We start from the raw sequence: 20,188 nt of genomic DNA on the forward strand, positions 1-20,188 counted from the left end.
GAAACACGCTTTCCCTGCCCCTCTCACCCCTTTCTCGGTGCTCCTGTAGAGCCCTTTGCATGTCTTTTTTCTAGCAGCACCTACACTTACCTAAATAATGCCTTTCTATCCAGTAGACCAGGGGCTTACAAAGTGTAGTCTTTGGGCAACCATCATCATCATCACCACCGGGGAACTTGTTAGGAATACAGATTCTCGGGCTGTGCCCCAGACCTGCGAATCAGAAGCTCTGCAGGTGGCGCCAGGCATCTGTCATTGAACAAGCCCACCAGGTTCTGATGCTCTGAAGGCTGAGAACCACTGTACTAGGCTCTCGGCTTATTCACTCTTGTATCCTGGCTCCTACTACAGAGACTGTCATGTCAAAGTGTTCAACAAATGGTTCTTGAAGAACAACGATGACGAACCACTAAATAATTAGACAAGTTCCTAAAATGGTTCAGCCTAACCTTAAGAATGAAACCCAGCCAGGCCCAAGTCACCAGTCAGGGCTCACTACATGTTACTCTCTTTGATCTTTTCTGACCTCTTCCCAAAGGAGTCGTGGTAGATGTGAAAACGCTAAGTCCACGGTAGAGCCATGTGTCCTGCTCTACCATCTTCAAGAGATTCACCTCACGCTGCAATTTCTATGACGTCCCTGCTCTACCATCTTGAAAAAGAATTTTATTCAATGTTGACCATGAGGAACATAACTGTTTCTAAACCTGTTTTCATGGCTCATTTCATTAATCTTTTTTTGTGTGTGGTAAAATATACATAACAAAATTTATTATTTTAACCTTTTTTTAAGTGACGTCAGTGGCATTAAATACATTCACAGTGTTGTGCGACCATCACCACCATCCATTTCCAGAACATTTCCCATCACCCCAAACACACATTCTGGTGGAAATATAAAATGGTGCAGCCACTGTGAAAAGTCTGGTGGTTCCTTAAAAAGTTAAACATAGAATTATCACTGACTCGCAGTTCTCCTAGGTATAGTGACTCAAAGCACTTCAAAGTAGGGACTCAGATAGATACTTGTACACCAATATTCATAGCAGAACTATTCATAATAGCCAAAAGGTGAAAAATAACCCAAGTACAAATCAACACGAGTGAATAAACAAAATGTGGTATATACATACAATGGAATATTATTCAGCCATAAAAAAGGCTCATCTCAGTTTAATGTACACGTTCTTTTCCAAGAATCTAACCAACTAGCTACAGAAGAGAGTCAAGGTAGGTCTCTATTTTCACATCTACCAAACTTATGGTAGATGCTCAGTAAACACTCACTGGTTGAAGAAAACTCACAATAGTGGTTGTCAAACTTTAGTGGGCATCAGAATCCCCTGGAGGGCTTGTGAAAACAGGTTGCTGGGCCCCACCCTCAGAGTGTCTGATTCGGTAGGTTTTCGGTAGAGCCCTGCAGTCTGCATTTCTAACAAGTTCCCAGGTGATGCTGATCCTGCCCATCTGGGGACCACACTTTGAGAACCGCTGGTCTAGAGCAGTATTTCTCAACCCTGGCTGCACAGTGGAATCTCCAATAACTCCTAACTTTGTCCCTGGCCCAACCTGAGATCCTGGGTGGGGTCCAGATGTAGGAGGCTTTAAAAAGCTGTCCCAAAAATAATAATAATTAAAAAAAATAAAAATAAAAATAAAAAGCTGTCCAGGTGATTCTAATGCGCTGCCAAAGTTAAGAGGAACTGGTGGAAAGCCCTCCTCATTAGACCAGCGGTGTTGTGGTTGCAGCTAGAGCTTGTTCCTCTCTGGTATCAGGTAAGGTTGCTTTTTTTTTTTTAATCATAGTAATAGTTAACCCTTGAACAACTCAGGGGTTAGGGGCACTGACCGGCCCACCCTGCATGCCGTTGAAAATCCTTTTATACCTTTTAACTCTCCCAAAACGTCAGTCCTCTATCGGTATCTGCAGGGCATTGGTTCCAGGACATCCCCTCACACCAAAATCCCAGATGCTCGAGTGCCTTATACAAAATGGTACAGCACAAAGCATAGAGTCGGCCATCTGTATCTGCAGATTCCCAACCACGGATCGAAAATACTGTTTTTGATCCATGGTTGGTTGAATCTGTGGATTTGAAACCCAGGGATACAGAGGGCCGAGTGTATATTTATGGGGGGGAATCCATGTATAAGTGGATCTGTGCAGTTCAAACTGTATTGTTCAAGGGTCAACTGTGATTAATTTTTATCATGGTAAAATATATGTAACACAAATTTACCATTAGTGGCATTTAGTATATTCACAGTGTTGTGCAACTTTCACCGCTGTCAAGCTCCAGAACATTTTCATCACCCCAGAAGGAAACCCCATAGCCATTAAGTAGCCATTTCCCTTCCCCGAATCTCCCCCTCCCCATACTCCCAGCCCCTGGCAACCACTAATTTACTTTCTGTCTCTAAGGATTTGCCTATTCTGGATACTTCGTTTAGATGGAACCGTACAATTTGTGTCTGCTTTCTTTCGTGTCATGTAATGTTTTCAAGGTCCATCCATCTTGTACCGTGGATCAGTGCTTCATTCCTTTTTATGGCTGAGAAATATCCCATTGTGTGGATATATCATGATTTGTTTATCCATTCATAGGGTTGCTTTTTATTGTAAATATTTGACTTTAAATATTTGCTTTTAAATATTTGACTCTGGTTAAATTGCTATTCTCTTCTGTAAAATAGTCGTTGACTGAGATAAAGCATTGGTGTTTCTCCTGGGTGGGTTTCAGAAAATAAGCTGTGAACAGAGCTGGCATGAAAGAAAGATGGAGAAAACACAGCCTGGTTTCCTGGAAAGAAGAATCTAGGGGCCAGTGAGGCTATTATATGTCACAAGCTCCTGAATAAAAAGGGAAAACTTCAAATAATAATGATAACAAGGCATACCCCATACAAGGCGATGTAGCAACGTTCTCTGGCACTAAAAGGAAATGGGTGGGAGAGCAAATAATGTGGGCAGAGGCTGCTTTGTGACAGGCTCTTTCCCTGGCAAAGAGAAATTTGAAAATGTCACAGGTGCTTTTAATCCTTGGTATAACTGTCTATTCCAGCTGTTCTTCTCTCACCATACACCTTCTCAGCACCCATCCTTGTTAAAAGTGTGAGGCTGGCTTGGGTGCGAAGCCATGACTTGATTCAGCAGTTAGATGGTAGGTGGGAGATGATCCTGGATGTGTAAGCTGAATGTGGCCCTGAACAAATTATTTAGTTGTGAACTTTTGATATCTATTTATTAGGACGAGTACCTCCCCTCTTGCTCCCACTCTGATTCCTCACCTCCTCTTTGCAGCCAAGCATCTTACAAGAATTATCTACACTGCTCACTTCTGCATCTTCACTTCCCATTCAGAGCTCAGTCTGGGACTCTGACCTCCCAGCCCATATCCCACTGAATTCGGATGGACTCTTCAGCCCTTGTTTTTCTTGCAGCCCTTGGCCCTGGTGTCGCCCTCCAACCCCCGCCCTCATTTCCGAACCCTCTCCTGTCCCGGTTTCTGGAGACATTGCTCTGTCTGAGTTGTCCTCCCATTTCTCCTGTCCCTTCTTAGCTCTGTAGCCACCTGCCCTTTAATGTAAGCTGTCCTCGAGGTTTTGTCCTTGGCTCTTTCTTCTCCTCTTTCACACACACTCCCCCGGGATGATCCTATTCCACTTTTGGAATAGGATGGCTTCAACACCACCTCTGCCCTGCCCAGGGATTCCTCCTGAGCTCCAGACAAGTTGCCTACTGGACACCCCCATTGGATGCTCTGTGGGTTCCTGAAATCAGACATGGCTGGAGGGGGAGGCAGACAAGCAAAAAAATAAAAAGTAACCAAACTCATCATCTTTTCCTCTCTCACCCTTCTCCCTCCAAAACCCCCTCTACCTCCTTCATCATTCTCTATGTATCTCAGCTGATGGTACCACCTGCCCCACCAAAAGCCTGGATCACAATGGACTCCTTTCTTTCTTCTTCTTTGGTGCCCACTTCTAGCCATGAAGATGTAACACTTTTACTTTTTTAGGTATCTTTTTTAAAAATCCTTATTTTGAAAAAAAATTTACATGTACAGAAAATTTGTAAGACTAGCACAATGAATTTCCATTACTCTTCACCTAGAATTACCAGTGTTAACATTTTGCCATACCTGCTTTATTGTCTCTATATGTACATACACATGCTATAATTTCTGAACCATTTGAGAGAAAGTTATAGACACCATGCCCTATCGTACTTAAGTACTTCACTGTCTATCTCCTGAGAACAAGGGCATTTTCTTACATAATCACAGTACAATGGTCAAAGTCAGGAACTTTTACAGTTAATATAATACTGTCATATACAATCAATATTCAAATTTTTACACTCAGTATCAAAGGATCTTCCCACAGATAGTCTATTATTTATAAGGGGAAAATGGTAACATTAAAATGGAGAAAGGTATCAGATATCAAAATGGTCACCCAAAATGGGACAAGTGAAATCAAGTGCCCTCCTACCTAACGCATGAAGGACACGTTATTTCTGTGGGATTCATACCAAAATGTACAACCTTAAGCTCATGAGAAAACCTCAGACAAACCCAAACAGAGGAACATTCTATGAAATAACTGGTCTATATGCTTCAGAAATGCCAAGGGCATGAAAGGTCTATGAGACACCACAAATAAATGCCATGGGTTATCTGGATTGACTTCTGGTTCAGGAAAAAACAAGGCTATCAAGGACCATAGTGACTATCTTTAAACCTGGCCTTCGTCTGTCCCTCCAGCACAGCGCTTGTTCAGACCCATAGCTCCGTATCTGTACCCCTCATTGATCTCATTTCTCCAGGCTTATCTCATAGCCCTCCACTCTCCACACTAATGCACACCAGATCCATACATTTCTTTGCTGAAAGTTCTTCAGGGGCTCCGTGAGCCTTCAGGATTATTCCTGGGGTCTGTAATGCAGCTCCCAAGATACTCATAATCCCACGCCCCTCTTCAGCTGTTGCTTCCCCCACACCACTTGTCAAAAAGTGGGGTGATGGGTGTGTAAGACTTCACCCAGACTAACAAGTTAGCCTGCCACAGTTTCATGGATACCGGTGAAGACATCAGGCTCCTGAGTCATAGACTAAGGACAGTTTGATACAGTTAAGCCCTTACTTAACATTATCAATAGGTTCTGTAACTTTAAGCAAAACAACATATAATAAAACCAGTTTTACTATAGGCTACTTGATACAAACAAGAGTTACGTTTCTACAGCATCTCATCCATATTATAAAAAAAATGACTTTAATGAAATGGCATGATTTGAGGACCTGCTGGACTCACAACAGTGGCAGAGTGACATTTGTGCCTGTTTCCCAAGCCCCAATCCTCGGGGTGATGTGAGGGAGGCCAGGTAACAGGTAACACTGCACATGCAAACTGCTCAGCATTATGGCTGAGGAACTCTGAGTTTAGGAAACCCCAATCTTTTAAAGGGGGAGGTTAGGGAACCTGACCAACCATTGCTCCCAAGGGAGACATTATCTTTATTTTTACTGAACAGGAAACAAATGTGCTCTCTGCCCTGATTTGCTACATAAACATCCTTGAAAAAGCCAGTCTGGAACAAAAGCTCTGTTCACACACATGATGTAACACGAGACCTGGGCAGAACAGTCTCCCAACACCACTCCTCAAACACGAGGCTGCTGCCATCCTGGTTCTCTAACTGTGCCCCATGCTCTCACCTGCTTTTGGGACCTTTGTTGCCTGCAGTGGGAGACCAAACCGATTGCTGCAATGCATACCACCCACGCACAGGAGCTCACTCACACACTCTCCTTGCCCTGCTAAGTCCTTTGTCTTTCAAGAATCAGCTGCTCAGGCAGGCTTGAGGGGCACCTTCCCCCGCAAATTAAGACTTTTTGTCCCCACTCTGTGTCCAGTGTACCTTATCATAGCACTTAATCTGCTCCGTTGTAATTACCTGTTTACATGTGTGCTAGCCCCGCAACTGTCAGCCCACTGAAGGCAAGGGCCATGTTGTCCTGTCTCTGATGCCTAGTGACCAGCCCACAAAGGGAATCATTAAGGACTGGTAGACAGAATAAGTGAATCAGTCAGTAAACTGTTACTTTAAAGCTGCCAGCAATTTCTTCCCGTCACTTGAGGTGGAATTGGATGTAAAAATTGAAGAAACTGGAAAACTGGCATGGAGTCAGGGGCAGGATAGGCTGGGGTTCATAAGCACTTCCCCCATTCTGGAGAAGGGACCAGAAATTTGTCCTTGGGGAGGTCCTACCCACGTTGTGGGACAGGGCACTTTGACCAGCCTTCTTGGTTACACAGACAAGAGGCAGGTCACTACCCAGCGTTTCTGCACAAGCTCAGCCCCAGCTGGAACAATCCAGATGCTCATGCTTCAGGTTGAGAGGCTAAGCGCTCTGTTGAGCGATCCAGCAAAACACGCTGGGGGCATCGTTAACAGGTCTGCACCCTCGCAAAGGACGTTTTTCTAAATATGAATTTAGATGCTCTGGACTGGATTGTTGTTGCCCCTCCTAGGATGTTATTCCAGACTAAGCCGGTGGTTCTCAACAGGAAGGATTCTGCCCCTCAGGACATTTGGTAATGTCTGTAAACATTTTCGCTCCTGGCATCTAGTGGGTAGTAGCTAGGCATGGTGCTAAACATCCTACAACGCACAGGAAAGCCCCCTACAACAAAAAGTTATCCTGCCCAAAATGTCAATAGTGCAGAGGCTGAGAAGCCCTCGACTAGACTGTTGTGATATGTCATCTGGACCACGTGGAAGGAAGGACCAGGTCACACACTGCAGAGGAAGTTCTTCTCAAAGGAATTGGGTACTCTCACTGTCAATCATTCTGGGGCAGGAAAAAAAACCAGAGGCCTGGCCTCAGGAAAGAGGAAACAAAATCAGGAGGACTCCAGGCCAGGAGAGCAAGGCCCGTGCCTCCAACACGATGGTGGGGGACCCCTGGGAAAAGGGATGCTGGTTGCCCTCATGGAGTACTGATGACAGAGATACTGTTCTGGATTTTTCTTTTAGGCTCTAATTGCTGTGTGTCATCCCAGGACCTCAATCAAATTTTATTAAACAACAAGGCCTAAATGAGTTGTGGCTATTTTTTCAAACCTATTATTTAATGAGCACCCACTATGTGCGGAGCATCCTTCTATATCAGAAGTTGGCTAGCATTTTCTGCAAAGGCCAGATAGCAAGTATTTTAGGCTTTGCAAGTCGTATACTCTCTGTGCTATGGCTACCACCTAACTCTGCTATTGTAATGCAAACACAGCCATAGAGAAAATGCAAATGGATGAGCACAGCTGTGCTCCAAGAAAACTTTATTTACAAAAACAGGTGGTGGACTGGCTTTGGCCAATGGGCCATAGTTTGTCAACCCCAATTCTATATGCTTAACATGTACTAATTAATTTAATCTGCATACCAACCCGACGACATAAGTAGTATGTTCTCATTTAGTAGCTGAGGTGACTGAGACACAGAGGCTGAGTGACGTGGCCAAAGTCACAGTATGTAGCCTGGGCTCTGACCTCGGCACCTCATGTTCTCCACCACAACGGGCTTTGGAGGGTCCAGAGCCTGGGCAGTGACAGCTGTGGACAGCTGAGGTGATGAGAGGTGACCAGCAGGTGAGCCCTGGGTGATGGTCTAGAGTTAGAGGGGAGAGGCAGCAATGGAGGGACTTGTGACCTTGTAAACATTCCCTGGGGAGTCCGGAAACAACGAAAAGAGGGCATCTGATAAAACACACGAACTTTCTTAGAGGCTGTTTTCCAACCTTTTCAAGCAAGTTTCCCCTTTCACCTCACTGGAAAACAAATCTAGGTTACCCTGTGTGTCTCCTTTTACTTCTAATGAGAAATGCATGGTGATGTGGCATTTTGTTTCAGACTGGTTTTGCTTTTGAAATCCTACCATCCCAGATCAAGTGCCACCTTCTCCCTAGTGTCTTCCTGACTCCCAGAGCCAAAAACAAATAGAGGAACAAACCATTCTTTCCTCCACGTAAGAAATGTCTCTCGAGCCCCTTCCCGGGAGAGGCTCTGTGCATCTGCCCAAGCTGCCCCTATGGGAAGGGCGTCATCCTCCACTTGCTGTGCATTGTCTCCTCCTTCTAGATAACTCTCCTTGCTCATCCCTGTACCCCTCAGAGGTCCTGGAACATTGCCCTGCTGGCAGCAGGCTCATGCTCAAAAACCACCGTCGAGAGAAAAAAAGCCTTCTGCGATAATTTAACAAGTGAGCCTTAGCTGGAAAGCAAGCCCTTGGTTATTAACTCAAGAGGTACCTGTGCTTCATTAGGCAGTTCTGTGAAAGGAGAGCATTACATTCCCGCAGTTCTCAATCTTTTTCCCAGGGCGTAACAAGTTTTCTGACCAGGCATCTTCATACACTCAGTCTTACTTGCACACCTTGCACACTCAGTTTTACTCAGTGATGGGACACTCGCTACTTCATCCTTGCTGGTAGAAGTTTCATCATTACCCTAAAAGGTTTATCAAGAGGTGGGGAGACGCTGGGGAACTGCCAAAAGGAGACACAGAGGAGTCACTTTAAGATTTCACCTAAGCTCTGCTCCAAGCAGTGAGATATAAACGTGTACTCATAACTCAGGAAGCAGCTGAGAGGCTTACTCCAAGGTCACAGTGTAGGAGATGGAGGCGGGAGTGTGGATGGGTACAGACACCTTTAAGAATGTAGATACATTTGAATACGGATGTAGGCGCACTTGTGTATGCGTGCCTGTGTGCGTGTGCGTGTGTGTGTGCATGCGTGTGTGTAAAACCTTGCTGGATAACCAGAAGGACTGAGCACAGAGGCAGGTATTCCTCTTCATCCGGTCTTGCAGCCCAGCCTCAGCTTGCTGTGCGCTGCACTCACATGACGCTTGCTCGCTACCTGCTACTTCCTGCCTCTGTAGTCCAGCCCACTCTGATCTGCTTCTTCACATCTGTCTGTCCCCCCTACTCCCTGTTCTCCCGTCCAACACTGATCTTTCAAATTCCAATCACCACACGCTTTTAGCTGTCTACCCTCTTCCTAAGAATCCAAAAAGGGTATTGACTCAGGATTGTCCCTAGAGGAACCCTGACATCTCCCCAGCCATGTAACGACAGTAACAATGACTGGATTCTATTGATTTTTTTTCCCTATCAACCACACTGGTCTTAGATCCACATTTCCCAGGGTTGTGTCACAAGGAACCGTATCAAATGTTTATGTCAACAGGTATTAAGGCCACGTGTTTTCTGTAACCACTAAGCCTTTTATCCTGATGTGGGGAAGAAATCAGCAAGTTAATGTGGCATAATTTGTTTCTGGCAAATCTATATTATTTGCTTTCTTTTAAAAAAAAATTGCTGCATTTTCCTCCATGACTTTTACACAACCTCGTGATGTGTCGTGTAGGGAGGGCATGTAGTGACTGCCATAAAACAGGCATTCTTCAAATAACCAGGAAAGCGCATGACATGGGAGTCAGGAGACACAGTTCTTGTCCTAACTTGGCCCCTCATACCCTCTTTGGGCAACTTGACAATTCTGTGTCCCTTGCGTCATTTAAAGTGGGGATGGGGTTTGGCTACATCAGCACTCCCCATCTGGGGTCCCACCCAGGCAATAATGGAAGTCTGATTGCCGACGTGAATACTTCGTGAAGCCCAACAGACAGGCATTCATCCTCCATCAGGCTGCACTAGGCGATTAGTTAGGTGGTACATTTCCGGCTGAATTAAATAAGTCAGGACCTCCATTGCCACTCCCTTCGTTCAGTTCCTTGACCCCCCCCCTCCCACATTCCTCTGGTCTCCCTCCCTCCAGTGCTTCATCCTCAATTCACTCTCCACCCTTCAGCCAGGACATCACTAAAAAAATGCTTATCTGATCATCTCAAATTTCTACAATGAATGCTCCAACAGTTCCCTGCTGCATAGAAGAATGAGATCCCAATTCTTCAGCTGCCTCATGAGCGCCTCACATTCTGGCTCTGGCCTGTCACCCCAGCCTGCCTCCTCCCTCCTCACTGAAGTCCTTGGTAGTCCCTAGAATGTATCAGCCTAGGTGATCATTGCACAATTTGTCCCTTTGCTTGGTCAGCTCGTATGTGTCCTCCCGGTCTCAGCGTGGACATCACCTCTGCCAGGAAGCCCTTTTTAGCTCTTTCCCAAAACACTAGGTAAGATCTCTCTCTTCCATGCTTCATCTCTCTGTATTGTAAGGGCCTAATTCACTGTCTCCTTCCAGATTCACAGGCCCATAACAGTAGGGCCCATGCCTTATTCATCATTTCCTTAGCATCTAGCCCAACGCTTGGCACTTAGTATTTACTCAGTAAATACTTGTGGAATGAATGTCAACCCGTTATCTTGGGATAATTGAAGATTTTGACTTTTATATCTGTCTTTGATTAATAAATGGGAAAAATTAACTATTTCATTAACATTAATTTGTTAAAAACAAATCTTTTAAACAATGGAGGGGGCAGAATACAAGAGCAATTAAAATGTAGGGTTCCACTTCTAGATAAAAATTCCTGAAATCTATGTTATAACGTTTTGGCTCAGGATCAGGGAAAATACCTATAAACTAAAAGGGTGATACCAAGGGAGAATCTTTAGATTTGCAAATCAAAGAAGAATAGGCAGTTACTCAAGTTTTAGCCACCAATTTGCCTCTGGGCTTCCTGGTGGCCAAAGCCAAAAGGCGGAGCAGTCCTTTGCATGGCTGCCTCAGACTTGCTATAAAACGTCTTTGTTCCACAACCTTCAGAGTCAGCTCTTCTGCTTTCTCCACTTCTCATGCAATTCCCAGAAGATTGAGCACCAAGGAGGAACCACCCTATGAAAGTACCAGGCACCATTTGCCAATGTCACTGTCCGTTGCTATAAGTAAATCTCGTTCTTAATCATAACCAAGGAGCATTTCCTGGGCCACCTGTCCCAGAAGGTCAGGGCAGCATGAACCGTTTGCCCTGCACTGCAAGCATCCTTACACAATCTGGACGCATCTCAGCCAGTTCACCCAGAAGTCACACAGCTGATCTTGTCACAAGTTAAAGATTGCAAAATCATTCACAAAGTTAAGATGAGTTCAGTGTGCCATTTTATTTAGAGTTACAATGGTTTTGAGTCAACATTTACAGACACAATGAGGTGGAAGCCAGTCTAGTCCTTCCTGGTAGGCATAAATCAAATGCTTGTCAGGTAATTGGAAACTGACCCCACGGGCTCCTTTCTCTCCATGCTGGGGAAGGACTGCCAAGGGCTCTAACCAGCTCCTGGAGGGCTACATGCCCTGCCCTCACCTAAATGCCTGAGGCTCCACACTAGCAAGAAGCAGAAGGGGCAAGTTTGAGCACAACCAGAAGCCTGGGAGGGCCCCTGGCAGGACTCACTCCTAGCTCTCCACGCCAGATCTCATTCTACAATTCCAAAGCTTGAGTCTTCTTCAGGTCGCTGAGGGTCCCTGCATGGGGCTGGGCTCTGTAGCTCAGAGCCCCAGTTTTCTTCCCAGGTTTAGGCCTACGTCAAGGCTCGGCCCAGAGGCTGGGGTGCTAGTGGGGCCCAGCTCCCATGGCCAGGGTGGAGAGGCAAGGAATGTGGGCTCCTCTCCCATGACTTCAGCTGCGTGGAACGGAGGTGGCCGTGGCTATGGAACTAGGTATGTGGCCCCTGCAGGCCAGAAAAGCACCACGGAGATTAGATCTGACTTCACCCTGGTCTGAAGGACAAGGATAGACAGAGCGTTTTGGCCTATGAGGCCCTTGTGAGGCTTGGAGCCCTTGTGATTTTGTTCACTCCCTTTCTCAAGAAGGAAATGCCCTTTGTTCAGGCTATAAAAGGAGTACCTCTTTGCTGTTAAAAACTCAGGCAATTCAGACAAACATGGAGACACGTTTGTGTGGTAGTGTGGAGTTTACAAGACACTTTCTCATATATTAAAGTAATTCTACCATAACTCTGTGAAGGGAAAGAAAATGACGCTTAGCTTTGCTGAGTGCTTGCTATGTACCAGGCACGGTTAGCCTCTTCCATATACAGCAAGTCCTCCCTTCATATTATCAATAGATTCTGCGACTTTCAGCGAAATGGTGTATAACGAATCCAATTGCACCGTAGGCTAATTGATATAAATAAGAGTTGAGTTGCTATGGCATCTTACTCAACGTGTGTCTTATCAAATCCTGCAGTATTGTCTTGTTTAATCCTTACCACAGCTCTGTGAAGCAGAGCAGTGGTTCTCAAACTTGAGGGAGCACCCATCGGAATCATCTGGAGGGCCTGTTGAACTCGATTGTTGGGCCCAGTTCCAGGGTTTTTGATTCATAGGTAGGCATGGGATGGGGGAAGAAATAGCATTTTTAACAAAGTCATACGGTGCTTGTATTGCTGTTAAAAAACAGGAGGTGAAGGCTTTGGCTTTTTCCTCCCAGGCCCCTTCCACGTGTTTCCTTTCTGTTCTGAGTGTTTGGGAAGGGAATCTCGCGGCCCAGGTCATGCTGCTGCTGCCGACCCGGGAACCACACTTTGAGAAACACTGGGGTAGATGCTGTCACTCCCATTTTGTAGTTGAGAAAACCGAGGTTCAGAGAGATTCCATTACTTCCCTAAGATCATTTGGCCAGAAAGTAGCCTAGCAGATATTCCCATGGAGGTCTGCCTGGTTTGGGGCTCCATACACACTCCATTTCTTCCTCTTGGTTTTCTGTCTCACCTTGCCACCCATGACGCTACACCTGCCTTTAGGAACTACTGTTAGCTTCCCTACCGTTTTACCTAGCTGGTAAGGGCATCTGTGAACACTCACATGCAGGCATTTGGGCAGCTACAGGCCAAGATTCTCCAGAACACAGAAACCTCAATGCTACAACCCGGGAAAGATGAGAAACAGTTACCAGTGGGTGGATCATACCACATCTAGTCAGACCCAGCTGTCACAACTTCAGTTATAAGTAACTGGAACTGTAGCTCAGAGTTAATAAATGGCAATGGATTGGATTGCGAACCTGGAGGGGAATCCCCAGAGATTTCCTGGTATGAAAAACATGTTTTGGCCTTTGTGCCTTTCTCATTCATCCTCAGGAGGGCAGCTAGAGAAGGAAACAAGTCACTGGGGGGGGGGGGGGGAGTTCACTTGGCTAAGCCTCTCTACCTTTGGTAAAACAAGAGCTCTCCTTAATTCAGTCAGCCTCTTAATTGCACGTCTCCCTAACTGCTGTTTTAAGTTCTCCCTTTCGCTCTAAGTTAGTCTGCTTTGCAGACTGCCTTTGAGTGTGAAGATATATGGTGCCTTTATCACTACTAAAGAATAGAAGGCAGAGTTTTTCCTCCTAGCCTCCTTCCATGTGTTCCATATCTAGTTCTTAGAGTTTGGGAACGGTTTGAGAAGGATGTTCCGAGCCCCCAGGAAAGGTTGTTTATAGCATCTTAATATGCCATCAGATTTAGAACAGAAGGTGGGTGGAGGCGGGAGCATGGAGAACCAATGAGGTTTGCCTGATGGAAGAGCACTTCCTGATTCCCAGAGGCAATTCATTAAAACAGGGAATCTATAGATGGGGAGAAAGGAGAGCAGCAGCATTTCTCAGTCACACGGAGTCTTGCCAGAGCAGAGGGCTGTCTAGCCACTGTGAAGAAGATGGGCAAGAAGGCCTGTGAGCAGTTGCTGCCCGGCGCCCCCAGGCCAAGCCACCATCATCCCAGAGTTCCCTGCACTAGGATGGAGGGGCTGGTCTGGTGGCTTCCTCGCTGGGCGGGTGCCGTAAGGCGAAAGGTGGGACTCACCCTCCAGGAGGCGGGCTTGGCTTCCATGTTCCCTCTCCATCCCCTCTCCTTTGAAAGTTTGTCTTATTCCTCCCAGATCTCTAGCACACAGTGGTCTTTGTTGATTTCTGACTAACTCACATCTGAGGAGCAAAGCAATGATGCTCCTGGTTATCCTCAGGCTGGAGCACAGTGTCCATTCTCTGCTCACGAGACGTGTTCTTGAGTCGTCAGTTCCAATACAGTCATTCTTTTTGGTTGCTCTGTTGTTTTGAACACACTAAGGGCTTTTTTGTGTGTTTTTTTGTTTTTCTTGGGGGAGGGCTAAAAAAATGTCAGGGTAAGGATGACTCTCCCAGCCAGCTGGAATTTTTTAACGCTTTTATTGAATATAATATGAATACAGAAAAGTGTCTTATTATAAGTAAACAGCATGATGAGTTTTCACAAACTGAACACAGCACCCACATCCATATGACCATCACCCTTCCTCGTAAATCCTTCCAATCACCTCCAGCCCCTGAGGGCGCCCACTATCCTGACTTCTGAGCGCATAGGTTCACTGTCACAGGCTGGAATTTATCCTCAGCTCACATGACAACCTGACAACTCTGCCCTCCAGCTCAGAGTTGGTGAAGCTGCCGGGCTCAAAAGAATTAATATGGGACTGATTTCCAGTGGGGAGGTCCCACTCAGCAATTCCCAACCCAGCACATATCCAGCTGCTGATTCAGCTACCCGGGGGGAGTGCATAGGCGCTGGGTTGGCCTCATCTTGGCTGTTAGACGGTCCTCCTGTCCCGGGGGGTGGGGGTGACATCTGGGAGGTCAGCTTGGTGACTCAGTGTGGAGGGAGATGGGGATAGAGTTCTCTTTTCAGGTGCTTCTAGAAGTCTTGCCATGTGTTCCAGGCAGTGGGAGGTCCCTGGGTCAGGATGACTCAGCAGTATCTACGTGCAAAGTAGCTGAGGTCTGCGCCCTGGGAAAACCACATGGCGCTTGGTTGAACTTGCCCCATTCAGTGCAGCCCTCACTGTTTGGAAACCATCTTCCCCCAGCACCTATGCCAGGTCCTCTGTTTACCTGTGCAACTCTAAGCCCAGGTGCCAGCTGCTAGCCTGGACCTGTTTGCCTCCTCAGCTGTCCTCCATCTGCCTTCCTTCACGGGCCCCCACTGAGGGTTGACACCATATCACATGTGCTCATTTCACTAATGAAAAGCCAGATTTGCTTTTGTGCTCACACACCCCCACCCCCCACTCCCATGCATGGCATGCATCATTAGACTCTGATCTCTGCTTCCTCAGCAAGGAGCTGCTTTAATTGTGCAGGACAGTGAGACAGAGGGCTGGCCAGAGCTAGTGGTCAGGAGGAAATGCTTCTGGACTGGTGGGTATGGCTGGTCAGAGAAGCCCTCCTGTGTGGAAGGCCATGTCACAACTAAGTGGCAGTAAGATTTTCCTCTCATACCTCCTTGACACAATGTTTCTCTGTTGTCTGTAACCATCTCACTCTGCCCTGGGGGCTGTCACACCCAGGCAGGGAGCCCTGGAGAGACTCAAGCTGCGTTTCCACTATACCTGGGAAGCCAGCAAAAGAGGTGGGGCAAGTGTCCCCTGACTCAGGCTAGAAGGGTCTGGGAACCATTTGGTCAGCAGTTCTCTAACAAAGTGTGCAGAACAATCACTTGGGAAGTACATGAAATAGACAATGTTTCAGGTTCCCTCCCTCCTTCAGGTCCAGGCTAAGGCCCAGAAATCCACATATTTGGAAAGCATTCCAGGTGGTTCTGCTGTAGGTGACCCCAAGCTATAGTTTGAGGGACACTAATCTAGACAACCCCTTCCCCAGGTTACAGATGGGGAGAAAGTGAAACACAGAGGGCTCAAATGGCTTACTCAAGATCATATGGAGTAAGGCCCAGAACCTGAGTCCTGCCCTCTTTTCACGCCTGCCCTGCTCCTGTCACTTCCCATACATTGAACGTGCCCAAGGAGCCCTGAGGCCCTGACTGTGTCTAGTCTTCCTTTGTCAGGCCTTGTCCCCTGCCCTTCCTTCCTTCTTACTGCCATCACTGTAAACTGCATGTTTGGACACAACGGGATTTCTACAAAAGCCAAACACTCTACAAAAGCATCACTCCAATCCTTCCCCTCCACCCCCACCACCACATTACTCTCCCTAAAACACAGATTACTCCCTGCACTGCCCCTCCATGTACAGGACGAAGTGGGAAGGGCCTGGCGGGCCCCTCCATGCCTCTGCTGTTTGACCCAACCTATCTTTTTTATCTCAGAGTCTATTATTTCCCTATAACTCCTTCTCTACGTGATTTCCTTCCAATACCACCTTGTTCTTTCTTGCCTCCACTCATGTGATGCTTTCATCATCTTGGCCAACAGCACTTCCTCCTGGCGACACTCAATCTTCCCCATCCTCCAAGGTCCAGATGAAAGTCTTCCTCCTCCAGGAAGCCTGCTCTGACCATCCAGCCCTAGCACTCTTACCTCCTGTGACCCATCAGAGCACTGAACCATTTACTATCTGTTATTATTACCTATTCTGTTACGAATTGTGAGCTTTAACAGTAATTCCCAGCTACAGACCACAGCCTACTCCTCTAATTACCCACCCACTTAGCAACGTGCCTTGCACGTAATACAGAAGGCTATTAATAATGATGGAGCCATACAATGCTGGAGCCAAGGAGACCTTGGCCTTTAGGTAGCTGGTTGATTAGATCAATGACTTTTCTATGCCGCTAGCATCCAAAGGCTAACTTTTGCAGCCAGGTCTTTCTCGGGATTCTGCTTCCACTGTCATAATCAACTCCCCCGCTTGTCACCATCCCTCCTGTGCCAGTGAGGCCAGTTCTACCCTGCTGCTCACCAGAACAGTCTATCATGCACATCCTTTGCAAATCTATCCCTAACAAGACATTACAGTATTCACCGGGGATGCATTCCAAGACCCGAGTAGATACCTGAAACCGCAGAGAGTACCAAAACCTATACACAGTATGCTTTTTCCAATACATACATACCTATGAGAAAGTTTAATTTATAAATGAGACACGGTAAGATATTCACAGCAAAAAATAATAAAATAGAAAAATGAAAATATACTCTATTAAAAGTTATGTGAACGTGGTCTCCCCTCCCCCTTCTCTGATAACAAAGGCAGCTACAAAGCGACTAATGGGCGGGTAACATAGGCAGTGAGCATGTGCTAGACAAAGGGATGATTCACGTCCTGGGCAGGACAGAGTGGGATGGCTCAAGATTTCATCACACTACTCAGAATTGTGCACAATTTAAAACCGATCAATTGTTTATTCCTGAATTTTCCATTTCATATCCTCAAATTGTGGTTGACCTTGGGTAACGGAAAGCGAAACCACATATAAGGAGGGATTACTGGGTTAACATTCCTGCTCTTGCCCAGGGACCCAGGTGGTTGCCCTCTGGTTCTCCCTCCAGCTGATGACCAAATTTCCAATTCATTGCAACACACCAGCTAAGCCGATTTCAAGCTGCTTGTTGCGGGCTTGCCAGAAGTGGCTAATGTCGTTCTTGACCCAACCCCACAGAAACCCTGTTGCACACTTGACGTACCTCTCTCCCCATTTAAGACAAGCATCTGTCTTTCGTTAAGAACGGACCTTCACTGCTTTGTCCATTGCTTGCTTACGAACAGGGCAAGAAGAAGTTAATTCTAGATACTGACAGCTTAAGTTCTGGGGCATGAGCCAAACTTTCAGAAAGGAGCCCTCTATTCTTTGTTTATTGTAGGATAAATGTCCTATGGAGGAAAAAGTCTCTCTCCTGCTCAAGGCCATTACCGTGTGGAAGTACCCTGGGCATCTTCACCTGGGAGATTTGGTAGCAAACCTAACAGGGATCTAAAAGAACTACGACTAAGAGTTCAAGTGCACAGAGCAGATACATCTGCCTGGGGAAAGTGCTGCGTGCAAGCTGTGTGAAAAGTCTTCAGAGAGGCTTTTGTGCCCTGTTTTAACAATGCCAGACTGCTCTTTTCAACCTCCCAAAATAATCTTCACAGATCACGACATTTCTGGCTTTCTCATTAAACACAGCTATCTCCTCAAACAAACAAACAGAAAATTAAGATCTCTACTTACCAAAATAGGTCCACTCGGATCCTGCAAAGAACAAAACAAAGCAAGTAAGTACAACGGAGCTTGAACAAGTCAGAGGAAACACCACCAATTTCATTTTGAAATGGGTGAGATTGAAAAGGAGGTGGATGCCCAGAGCTTAAAATTGTTCCAGGGTCGATGTCAGAACAACTGCTTCTCAGAGCGATGGCGCTCATGAGGAAGGCGCAAGACGGCGAGTTCGTGCAGAGTTTATGGATTAGGGAGTAGGCTTGAGTAGAAGCCTCCCCACACTTCTTAGAGAAGCCAAATGTTGTTATCTGAATAGGTAATGAATTTACAAGGCTCCAAACCCAAAAGCTTCCAAAAGGTACACAGTGAAAGCTTTTCCTTCCACTGGGTCGCCCTGCTTCCCTTAGACAGTCAGTTCCATCCGTGGATGGGAGCCCTTCACAGGTATGACCGCACACACGTGTACTTGTCTTCTTTCCCCTCTTTTTTTCACACAAATGTTGGCACACTGGAAACACCGTTTCACATCTTGCGTTTCCCCACTTAACAACACATACTGGAGAACAGTTCACATCAGTACACACAGAGGTGAAAACTCATCTCAAAAGGAAAGTTTTTTATTGGGGAAGCTGCCTCCCTCACCTGAGTTAGAATCCCAGGGGTGGTAGGAATGTGTGTGAGAAGTTCTGCCAGGAGTATAACGAGAGTCACCTACTACTTTGCACTCCACACCCTTCACGCATAAAAGTCCTCCATTCCTACATCAAAACATTTTTTTCAGAAGTCATTGCAGAGCTGTGTTCTCATTACCCTGCCTGACATCACCCTCTTCACCTCCAGAAGGAAACTGAGACCCTGAATTTAGACTCCGGGGATCTCAGGGGACACATCACAGTGAGGGGACTGTTCAAATCCTAAGTCCCTTTCTCCTAGCTTCTCCCAATGCTCTGGTTCTCGCCCCCGGAGTATAGCTGGAAACAGAAGGCTTTCACATCCCCTTTCTCTCTTGGGAATTGATTTACAGTAAAACTTAACTGACCCGCAATCTCACAACTAGGCGTTTCCTACTCAAGCCAATGGTAGTTTTTTAAAAGCTAAAAGAGGACTCTTTTTTTTTTTAAGCTGCTCTAATCTCATTTTTTTTCTTTGTTATTTCATTTCTTGGCCTCAGTGCTTTTAATGAATTTTATTTTTAATTTTCAAAATTAATTGGTAATTTTGTCAAATTACCCTTGTACATGGTTTAAGAGTCAGGTGGTTATACAGGGTGTCAGTCCCCTGACACCCCTGTCATTTGCCGGCTCCCTAGGGCACCCACTTTGAATACTCTTTAAACAATTACCATGTTTCCTGGAAAATAAGACCTAGCCGGACTATCAGCTCTAAAGCATCTTTTGGAGCAAAGATTGATATAAGACCCCGTCTTATTTTGGGGGAAACATGGTATTTTGGTATTAGCTCCATATCTCTATAAAATGTGCCTCTATTGCTCTTTCATGACTTGTTTGGGTTTAAGCATTTATTGGCATCCCATTCCTAAACTCCCACTAACTTAGGGAATCTTTCAGTCTCCTTCTCAATCTTCAGAGTAGTGGGTGTGGAGGGAGTCCAGACTGCTTGGTGTATCTGATGAGTACTGAGGATCTTTTCCTCGTAAAAATGCCCATACACTTAGACACACAAAAGTTCATGCACAATTAATATCAGGAGGTCCACAGACCCCTGAAACCTGCTATGTATCCCACAGAAGTTAACAGTCCCAAGATTAACCTCCCCTGAATTAGCAACTCGATGAAGACGGTTAGAACCACGGGGCAACCAAACTTGTATGTGACCCCCAAGTTTACAGTAGCCCTTTCACTGAAATAATCATGAAAAGGCACAAAGAAAGCATTGCCTTGGAATTAAGCTCCAGGAGACATCAAATCTCTTCTGTGAACATTTTCCTTCAGCTTTTTGTTTGAGAGGCTCACTAGGAAAATACAAGTATGGGTCTCAGACAGAGAAACCAGGTTATTGTCAGTTAACCAGGCAGAGAGTACTTGGAGGCCCAGGATAGAAAGTTTCACAAGTAGCAGGGGAGTTCATCCTCACTGCTCCCCTGGAGAGACCACTTGGGTGAGGCCAACAGCAACACAGCTGCTGCCCTGAGTAGTCGGGCTTGGCTAGTAGTTTTAATTATACCTTCCCCCAAATCGAGTCATAGCCCTAATATCCTACATCTGCTCTGCTCCCCAAAGCTTGCTAAGCTGAGGTTTCTCCTATTATTGCAGTGCTC

The 20,188-nt window shown here is 46.0% G+C and overlaps 1 protein-coding gene across 3 annotated transcripts in view; it reads right to left on the minus strand.

Moving 5' to 3' along the window:
* Positions 1 to 20,188, minus strand: part of CA12 (carbonic anhydrase 12) — a 50,589-nt gene that overhangs the window by 27,294 nt on the left and 3,107 nt on the right. For all 3 annotated transcript variants that reach the window (XM_019755374.3, XM_019755373.3, XM_074327608.2), the window contains exon 2: positions 17,923 to 17,943. In XM_019755374.3, the coding sequence (XP_019610933.2) occupies positions 17,923 to 17,943 (21 nt within the window). The remainder of the gene's footprint in view (positions 1 to 17,922; positions 17,944 to 20,188) is intronic.

The sequence above is a fragment of the Rhinolophus sinicus genome, chromosome 3 (assembly GCF_057876585.1).
Source record: "Rhinolophus sinicus isolate RSI-liver-muscle chromosome 3, RSI-T2T, whole genome shotgun sequence".
Taxonomy (NCBI): domain Eukaryota; kingdom Metazoa; phylum Chordata; class Mammalia; order Chiroptera; family Rhinolophidae; genus Rhinolophus; species Rhinolophus sinicus.